This window comes from Camelina sativa, chromosome 3 (assembly GCF_000633955.1).
Source record: "Camelina sativa cultivar DH55 chromosome 3, Cs, whole genome shotgun sequence".
Classification (NCBI taxonomy): Eukaryota; Viridiplantae; Streptophyta; class Magnoliopsida; order Brassicales; family Brassicaceae; genus Camelina; species Camelina sativa.
In genome coordinates, this window is record NC_025687.1 from 26,134,002 (window position 1) to 26,144,547 (window position 10,546).

General features: G+C 34.4%; 2 protein-coding genes across 2 annotated transcripts in view; both read left to right on the forward strand.

Annotated features, from left to right (window-relative positions):
• LOC104778161 (nuclear pore complex protein NUP50A-like) lies at positions 1,826-4,507 on the forward strand. Its single transcript, XM_010502542.2, has 2 exons — positions 1,826-1,949; positions 2,927-4,507. The coding sequence occupies exon 2, from the start codon at positions 2,969-2,971 to the stop codon at positions 4,274-4,276; it is 1,308 nt and encodes a 435-aa protein (XP_010500844.1). The 5' UTR covers positions 1,826-1,949; positions 2,927-2,968; the 3' UTR covers positions 4,277-4,507.
• Positions 9,020-10,546, forward strand: part of LOC104778162 (beta-D-glucopyranosyl abscisate beta-glucosidase) — a 4,897-nt gene continuing 3,370 nt past the window's right edge. Inside the window, exons 1-6 of the mRNA XM_010502543.2 lie at positions 9,020-9,330; positions 9,440-9,509; positions 9,599-9,654; positions 9,743-9,818; positions 9,923-10,000; positions 10,100-10,187. Coding sequence (XP_010500845.1) covers positions 9,154-9,330; positions 9,440-9,509; positions 9,599-9,654; positions 9,743-9,818; positions 9,923-10,000; positions 10,100-10,187 — 545 coding nt within the window. The 5' untranslated portion in view covers positions 9,020-9,153. The remainder of the gene's footprint in view (positions 9,331-9,439; positions 9,510-9,598; positions 9,655-9,742; positions 9,819-9,922; positions 10,001-10,099; positions 10,188-10,546) is intronic.

Below are 10,546 nucleotides of genomic sequence, written 5' to 3' on the forward strand. Positions count from 1 at the left end.
AAAAAGAAATTATCTATATTAACATTTTTGAAGTACATTTTGTGTTATGCCCTTGAAGTTTAACTTATTTTATTTGTTTTTTTGCAACATTAACCCCTCTAGATTTTCCTAAAATAACATTTCTACTTAATTAATCCCTACAGATTTTCCTAGTCGAATTAACTCAATTAATGGAACTATAGGAATGATTCAAATTTATTAATGCTTATTGCCATACACAGCATGACACCATCATTTAAGAGATCAAGAATAAATGCTCGAAACTTATTTAATACATTTTTATGATATGTTTAATGTAAATCGATCCACTTTGAGAAATAAAAGATTACAACCTCAAAGATTATTATGACGTAGATAACGTCCTTAAACACGAGAACCAAAATTAAGGAAATCACATTTTAGCAAATATATAACTTTGTAAGCAAGAAATACATTTATTTCTGTACATATCTCCTTTAGAAACTAAATATAGTTCTGCAATATTCTCACAACTCCATTAGACATACAGAAAAATCTCGTGTTTATTGCTAAGGATCGTTTGACACCTTGCTCAGCAAGCATTTATTCAATTATAAATATCAACTTCAAAAGAGAAACACAACACCCACAACCAGAACCTACATCTGCATAGCTAAACACAAGATGATAAACCTTTTGCATTAATTCAAAATTGCCATATATATTTTTAGATTTTTTGCTTGCTTACCAATATATTCTCGATCTCATATCACATCTAATTTTACCATCTTCAAAGGACTATATAAATAACGTCTCAATAGCAATACAAAAATGCATCAATTCATACACTTGAAGTAACCTTCCCGGTTGAGACACTTGATTTGGTTTTGGCGATAAACAAGTACATATTTATTCCTTTATTAATTTATTGGTACAAAATGTTTATGCTTTCTTTATTTCATCTCTAATACCTTTCTTTTCTTATCTTAGATGGTTTAAAATCCATTTATTTGAAAAAAGACGATTTGGTTTCACGTGAACATGCAACCTTCCAGTTAGTGGATAATCAAAATATTTTTTGTTTGATTTATTTTATATCTACACTAATTTTTTGTTTTGGACTCCATGTAGTTATGTATTTATGTCACAAATGCATGTTGAGAAAAAAACCAATCTGAGTTTAGCACACGGTGAGCTGCTCACCTTTCTAGATATCCTCTTTATATTTATTATTGTATATATACTATTCTTTTGCACTTACCAAACTTTTCGGTTTTTGGTACACCCCAGGATTTTGCTTTGATCCATTTGTATATCTTTTCAAACAATTGGGAATAAATTAAAGGGGCCTATGTTGAGGCCAAAAAGGAGGAAAATATGTTGGAGGAGGAGAAAAGAAAGAGATGAGTTTGGCGAAGTTGTTCAAAGTTTTTGTTGAATGATAAAATGTTTAATTTATTCTAAAGTGACTATTAAATGCTCTATGTACTTTATAATGATTTAATAGAGTAATATGTGAGCATGATAATCATGTAATTATATGATAATTTAGGATTTTTTTTTATAGACTAATATTTTATTGTATATGTATTAACGGATTGAATATAAAAATAATAAATAAAATTGATTTAATTACGATTGTAAAAAACAAATTATTTTGTGTGGTATACAGGTGAAATCCTAAAATTAACATTCAAAATACAATTATATAATATAAATACAAAAAAAGAAAAAATAATAAATAAATAAAATTTAAAAATTTTAATTAAAAAATTGTGCTGCGGTTTATGGCGGCTTAGAATCTAGTATATAATAAAGTCGCAGAAATGCCGATTAAAATATATAAAAAAAAAAATATTGAGAGAGAGAGAAAGATACATATTTCGATTTGGGTTTTTCTTCTTCTTCTTCTTCTATTAAACCTCTCTTTAAGCTTTGTCTTCGTCTCTGACCACTTCGCTCCGGCGTCTCTGCTACTGCTCACTTTCGCGGTAAGTCTCTTCCTATTTTTCTCCTCGCCGGTCATTGTCTTCGTATCTTTGGGTTATCTTCATCCTCGGAAATGTTTTTTTTTTTCCCTTTCTTGTCAAAGGTTTAGCTGCTTTGATTAGGGTTTTGTGATCCTGGTTGTTTCTTGTGGAAAATAGTTATGGGCCATTTCTTTATTTTTGTTCTTGATAAGTTTGTCTTGATGAATTAGGTTTTATTTGGTGATTTAACTCGTTTTTGTCCGATTTGGGTTTCCTTGTGCGGCGTTTCTTTGATTACTCGATTCGCTGAGATTGTTGGAGACTAGCATGAATTTGAATTTGTGTTTGAAATGTAAACCCTTCAATTTGATGCTTCTTATATCGGATTTAGGTTTCAAGTTGTCTGTGTTTCCTCTTACATCTAGGGTTTTGATTGTTTTGGGTTCTGCTGAATCCTCAGTGCATTGGTTCAATTCGTGCAACTGTATCAGTGCTTGGTTCCTTTTGTGCAACCCCTTTGTTTGAATCTTATGCATAGATTGAGAATACTAGATCCACTGATGTTGATTTTATTTTCATTGCTTGTATGTCTCCAAGTCTCTTTAATTCAAGTCTTACATCTAAGTTTAGCTCTACCTCTTCTGTTCCATATTTGGAAGTGTTAATTAGCTGTGTTCTGTGCATGCATTTTAAGCCTTTCTGGATATTTGTGTAAAGGTTACACTTTTATGCGCTATTATTGTCTTTCGTCATTCTGCTTTTGTAGTTTTCGATTTTCCAATTGCAGTGTCATGTTTGAGCTTTTGTGCTATTAGATTTGACATTGTTTGTGCTCTGGGGTTGCTAAGTTATTGGGTGTGTTTGAGTATGTCTCATGTGTTTAGCGTTGAAAGGATGTTTTGGATTGTAATTTTTTTTCTCTGTATTCAAAGATTGGATTTGGTTATCTGTCTTTTAGTATCTCTGAGGAAAATTTTCTTGCACGTTTTTTGTTGTAGGTATTCTATAAGTGTGTTTTGTTATTCTCTCAACCATTTCAAATGGGGGACTCAGAAAATGTTCAGCAACCATCAAAGAAGAGAGGTGCTTTGAAGCAGTTATCTCGTGACAACCCTGGTCTTGATGATGAGGACGATTCAGCTGAATTTAAGACTGGAACTTTCAAGAAGGCCAGTGATGAGGTATTGGCAAGTAGAAGAATTGTCCGAATTAAGCGTAAGGAGCCATCTGCTACGCCAGCTGCAGCACCCAATCCATTTGCTGGAATTCAGTTGGTCCCTACTACTGTACCTGCTTCAACTCCTCTGGTAACAGATGCACCTCTGGCCGAGTCAAAATTGACTCCAGCCGAAGCAGTGGTTGAGGATAATCAAAAGGAAATTGATATTGAGGAGGGTGATGAAGTGGACAGTAAGAAGGTTGATGTCAAAGATGCTGCTGGGGAAGACACTGAAAAGACTAAAGATGAGGATGGTAAGAGTGCTGGTGACAAAGTTGCTGAGGCTGATGTAGCTCAGACCGTCTCATGTGTCACAAACGTTAGCAACAACGCTGTTGAAGGAACAGATCAAACTGAAGATCCTCTTGAGAAGGATTTAGGAGGTGTTCAGGCTGAGAAAAAAGAAAAAGAGGGCAACGGAATCGAAGAAGCAGATAAGAACGGCGATAACGGCACTTTCAGTTCATTCCACCAGCATTCAAGTAACAAAAACGCATTCACCGGACTTGCCAGTACAGAGGCTTCTGGTTCATCGTTCTCATTTGGTTCGGTTTCTCAGGATGGTTCAACTGGTACTGGGTCTCTCTTTGGCTTTGGCCTTCCAAGCAGCAATACCTCTTCTCTATTTGGTACAACTGGATCTTCCATTATCAAAAAGAGCGAAGGTACTGGGTTTCCACCAAAGCAAGAGGTTTCCACAGAAACAGGAGAAGAGAATGAGAAAGTTGCCTTCTCTGCTGACTCGATTATGTTTGAATATCTTGACGGAGGATGGAAAGAGCGTGGGAAAGGAGAACTCAAGGTAAACGTCTCCAGTAATGGTGGTAAAGCAAGATTAGTTATGAGAGCTAAAGGAAACTACAGATTGATCTTGAACGCGAGTCTGTACCCAGAAATGAAACTTGCAAGTATGGATAAAAAAGGAATCACATTCGCTTGTGTGAATAGTGTAAGCGAAGGCAAAGAAGGTCTCTCTACATTTGCACTGAAGTTCAAAGACCCGACAATCGTGGAAGAGTTTCGTGTAGCCATTGACAATCATAAAGACAGTAAACCAGTGGAGAAAGCAGAAGAAGCAGTTCTTCCTCTGAAGACACCTGAGAACTCTCCAACAGCTACAGATGCTTGAAGAAAAGGTAAAAAGAAAAAGAAAAAAATATGTAGAAACACTTCTCTATTGTCGTGTGTCTTGTCTTGTTACTTTCAATTAGTTGAATTTTTAGGCAGAGGTAAACTAAATATTTGGAGAAGTTTGTTGCTTTTGTTTTTCCACAGTTGTTGAAACTTTTTAGTTACATGTTTAAGGAACCTATATGACTTAAGCCTGCCTCCTTGATCTATTTTATATGTTCCATATGAATGTGACTGGACCAGACAGGTTTCGAATTGGTCCTGACATTTTAAGGGTTTAAGATTTATTCTTGAAACTGTTGTTCAACCTTGTGATCAATTCGTATGGATTTGTCAAGCTGGTTCTATAATTATCTGTTTAAAATTGATCTATAGATTCTCAGAAAGTTAAAATCAATGCCACCTCGAGCGAAATCGGATGACTCGGTGCAAATGACATTAGCCGATGAAGACCAAACAAGTTGTCACAGCTTGACAAAGGTGGGTTGGCTTCGAAGTGGGATCTACCAAACTAACTCGTAAGCTAATAAAAAAAAATGATTGGTTGCAGCTTTCAGCTACATGCATAGAGAGCCACTGCTTAACACTTCAAGCATCCAATGCAGGCTTGAGAAACAAGGCCTGTAGCTTAGAGCTTATTGAAAAAACACACTAATAGAAGCAAGACTGATACGAAACAATTTCTGTGATAGTTTCAAACGTCAACAATTGCAACTATCCGCAACACAAAGGTGTAAGGATATATAGTGTTTACGGGTAATAACCGAGAACCAAATTGACAACTAAATGAATGTTATTGCTGGCTGAAAATATAGTTGGTTGTTTTTTCAATAAGCTTTAAAATGTTTTATATAGTTTTCGCTTCTTTTTTTTTTGGTGTGCAAACTATAGTTTTTGCTATAAAAGGAAAATCTATTATCTATTCAGAGAAAAGGAAACCCATGCCTCGTGTAAGAGTCACTGTGACCGAAGATCACAATAGTAGAAAAATATTATCTCCAAAGGCATCTCTTGGGTTTGCTTGAAGCCTTAGTAACTAAGTAAAAATATAACCGTAAGATTATATTGACTATATATATAATTAAGTGTTTTGAACATGCATAAATGTTATTATAGCGACGATAATGTGAACGTCACGGTTCGGGTTTTGTTTCATCCATTTCCAAAACAATCTGATCCGTCATCAAAAAGAATCGGGAAAATGGTATTCTGAATTCCTCAAGGCGGAATACGATCCAATGAATGAGATCCAAGAATTCAAATCTTGAATCCTATCTCGAGAAGTAATGTAGCTGCAAGAGTCTTGTTCTTTAGGATCAACATAAGTTTGCGTGTGTCAATGGACCGTGTATGTCGTTTTTGTCTATTGTAAGCAAGATTTGTGAGTTGCATGTTTAAGTTATCGTATGAATAAAATGTCACTTACAATTGTTTACAACAACAATATAGTAGAGTTAAGTCTTTTAACAAAAAAAACAATATAGTGGAGTTATGAGAGAAGATGGAATCATCAAATATGAGTTAGTGATATAAGTTTTTAACTGTCTAATTTTAGTTTTTGCTATGAGAACTCTAAAAAAACAATAACAAAACATTCGCAACTATTACCAAGTCCCCATGTCTCGTGTAGGAGTCATTGTGACATTTTGATAAGGGCCAAATTTATTCCATTCAGGATATTTTTTTTTGACATGGACACATCTTTTGTTCCACATCAAAATATTTAAGCTACATCCTTTAAGAAAAATATGTAAAATAAGAAATATATCATGTAAGAAAAAGAGATAATGAGTGACTAGATTGCCCTTGTAACTGAAAATAAAGTTGAGTTGTTGTTTGTTCACTCTTCTCCTCTGGTAGTTAACAATTAACTAACGAATAATTTGGTCACATTTTCCTTATTTCACAACGGTCTTTTTACCTGCTTTTCTCGGACAATTTTTGTTTTTAACATTATTCTCTCACTCTTAAATTCTGAAAAGTTAAATTTCTGTTATTGAGAAAAAAACAATGATTCCAGATCATGTAAAAAATTAAATAAATATTTCTGACGCAATACGAAAGCCAATAAATAAGTGTCATAATGCTTTTGAGTTTCATACAATTATTTAGGACTTAATAGGGATTTAACACTTACATATGTTTTTTTTCTTTCAATTAATAAGGCAGTTGATCCTTACTTTCTCAGGACCCTTTATTACCTTCTCAGGACCCTTTATTAAAAATTTCACATTTTATTGATCGCCAAACTAATTCATGGCGAATGGATATGCTTTTTAAGCATTTTACTCCGGAGGATGCTGTTTTGATCAGGGGATTACCTTTGATAGTTCTGAGATAGCTGACTCACTAGGTTGGTACTTTACAAAGTCCGGAAAGTATTCAGTCAAATCAGGATATGATGCGGAACATTCGGCAAAACAGAGGTGTCAAGTGTCTCGTTTTGGGCCGGACATTTATCCGCTCCTAGCGGGTGTTTGGCGAGTGGCGTGTCCACCAAAAATAAAGCATTTTATGTGGCAAGTCTTATCTGAGTATATATCGGTTTCGGCGAACCTGAAGAGGCGGGGTATTGCCTGTGATTCAGGTTGTGCTCGATGTGGGGCTGACAAGGAAACGGTAAATCACGCTATTTTCCGGTGTCCGCCAGCTCGACAGACATGGGCTTTAGCTCAGGTGCCGGTCGGACCAATTTCATTTCCTACAGATTCTCTGTATGCTAATGTGGATCATTTCTTGAGTTCTGCTAATCCGGGTGCTTAGGTTGCGGCTTTCCCATGGATTATGTGGTATATATGGAAGGCGAAGAATGCTCGTGTTTTTGATAATATTATGGATAACTCTGAGAATGTTGTACGATTATCGATAGGGGAGGCTTCTACATGGTTACAGGCTCAGGCAGAGGAGGATGGTGCGAATATATCACCGAATCCTAGTGCACCTAGCACTCGAGGAACAGGGCGCGTAGGGTCCCTGCCTAATGACTTCTCCGGTTATAGGTGTTTTGTCAATGGATCGTGGAAAGCGGGAGACGCATTTGCGGGTGCGGGTTGGGTGTGTTCAGCCGCTACGGAAGTTTCGCCGATGAAGGGAGCCGCCAACTTCCGTCAAAGTCTTTCCCCATTGCATGCAGAAGTCGAAGCCTTTGTTTGGGCTATGAGGTGCATGATTGGTCATGATCATCGAGAAGTGGCTTTTTATACTGACTGCTCAGACTTGGTGAAGATAGTATCTTCCCCTCAAGATTGGCCGGCTTTCAAGACCTATCTCGATGACATCAAGATGGACAAGGAGGAGTTTTTTTCTTTCTCTTTATCTTTTATTTTCAGAAATGCTAATGTAATTGCGGACTATTTGGCACGCCAAGCGCATACATCGCCACATCATGTTTTGTTTGTAAACGGTTTTCCCGTATTGGCTCACATGAGCTGATCTTCTTTTGTTGTAAAAAAAAAAAAAAAAAAAAAAAANAAAATCCTTACGTTGCATTATGACTGACTGATAACTTAAATCCGGACATTTGTGGTAGGTAGTTGAGTACTTTTGTTTAAAGAAAATGACTAGAGTTTCGTAGGATATAAATATATAGATAGTGACACTACAATTTTAAATTTTATTTAATATATAATTAAATTTTATATGTGTCAAACTAATTTTTGTTTCTACTATTTATTATGTCATCTCTCTTATGAACATGGTTACATTAAAAATACGGTTTATAGATTGGTATCAATTACCACCTGGAATGTAGTACCTCAAAATTAAGGTTAAATGAAAATTATATATTAAATTTAAGAGATAATTAATTAAGGGAATGAATTGTTTATCTATTTTTAATATAATGCAATAAACTCTTAATTAAGTTGCATTATAGTTTTGGTCTTTATTATTTGATCATTCTAGAACTAGAAATTTGAATTTTGTGGTACAAATAGAAGTTTTGCAATCGAAAATTTGGTACATGTATATATTGAGTTTTGATAACGTAAATAGACATATATATGCAGTAAGAAAACAAGCTATAATTATCAATATTATCTACAAAAAAATAACTTCATAAGTCTCAAGTATTTTTAGTTTTTTACTGATTGAATGAGACAACAAACAAAAGACTAAACTATAGCTCAATTATTAAGATTTTTTTTAAATTCCTTTTTAATGAAATATTCCCTTTTATGTTTGGAATATTTCTTTTCTTACTTAAATGAATTTTAAAAAAAAGCGCTACTTGCAAATTACAACCAGCAAATAATTTTTCATATGAGTCCGACGTGAAAGCGTTCAAACCGAGTTTCCTTATGAGAGAAACTTGCCCATATAGAGAGACTGTTACAAACAAACAAGTCATTTGTGTCATTCTATACTAGTAATACATTATTAGTAATTTAATACTTATATATAAGTAAGCTCGGATGATTTAAATATAATGCTAATGAATTTGCAAATGATTAATTCATTTATATTTTGTTACAAAAAATATCGCATAAACGTTTCGTGCGATTAAAATAAAATGTAAATATAAAATTACAAAAGAATTATAATAACTTATCAATTACTGAATTTGTTTGCACTTGGAAAGAATTATATTAGAAAGGGTTTCGATTTGTTTCAGCCTTTCAGGAGACTTATAAACAATCACGTGATAATTAATTAGTAATTTTATTTTAACCTAACTAAATTTAATATCAACACACACGTACTTTTGGTGATGATACTGAAACACACATTTCACACACACACACACACACACACACACTATAACACTGACACAACGCTCTATATAACACTGAGCTCTCCTTCCCCTTCATCTTCAACAATTCCCTCCACCAAATATCTATAGCTAGAGAGAGTACTATTAGAGAGAGAAACACAAAAATGGTGAGGTTCGAGAAGTTTCCTTTACTGTTAGGGTTAGCTCTAGTTCTAACTGTGTTCGGAGCTCTGACCAAAGCCGAAGCACCTGTCTGCGGTTCAGGTGTGCCTGAGATAGCATTTAGCAAAGCAAACTTCCCTAAAAACTTTATTTGGGGAACCGCAACCGCAGCGTTTCAGGTCCTTAATTAGGTCCTTTTGTACCATATGTTTTTTTTCTTCTTCTTTGTTATAATTTTGTGTTTATGGTTTTGGATTTCTTTGTTGTTATTTATGTGTGATGATATAGGTTGAAGGAGCTGTTGATGAAGGCTGTAGAGGTCCAAGCATGTGGGATACTTTCACTAAGAAATACCCACGTATGTAATTAATTATCTTTGCTTTTCTTTTTTGGTTTTATTTTCGCGTTTTTATCACTATGTAATTAATGTTGAAAATACTATTTCAGATAGATGTCAAAATCATAACGCTGATGTTGCTGTTGATTTCTACCATCGCTACAAGGTAAATTGATTTTTGTAACATGTCACTTGTCATATATATATTTTCGATTTTTATTGATTAAAAATCATATCAAAATGTATATTAACAGGAAGATATCCAGTTGATGAAAGACCTTAATAGTGATGGTTTTAGACTTTCTATATCGTGGCCGAGAATATTCCCCCGTATGTTTTTCTTATTATAAAATTATTTAATGTCAACTATGTTACCTAGTAATATAAGTTAACATTATGAATTGTTATAAAATGGTTGCAAAATAAAATTTCAGATGGAAGGATGTCTAAGGGAATTAGCAAACAAGGAGTCCAATTCTACCACGACCTCATCGATGAGCTTCTCAAAAACAGTAATTATTTTTCTTCATCTCCTAAAAATTAGCTAATTAAAAACCTCATATATATTAAATAAAATTTATAACTTTTTTCTTTTTGGTTTTTGGATGTAGATATAACACCACTAGTAACAGTCTTTCACTGGGATACTCCTCAAGACTTGGAAGATGAATATGGTGGTTTCTTAAGTGGCCGCATTGTGTAAGTTCACATATAATTAATAATTCTTCTATACATTCACGAATATATACTAATGTTTTAATAACTCAACTATATATATATGCTATATATGTATAATATAGGCAAGATTTTACGGAATATGCGAATTTCACATTCCACGAATACGGACACAAAGTGAAACATTGGATCACATTCAACGAGCCATGGGTGTTTAGTCGTGCCGGTTACGACGTCGGGAAAAAAGCCCCGGGACGTTGCTCATCGTACATCCCCGGTTTTGGACATCACTGCGAAGATGGACGGTCAGGATACGAAGTTTATCAAGTCAGTCACAACTTACTCTTGTCTCATGCTTACGCCGTTGATGCCTACAGAAAATG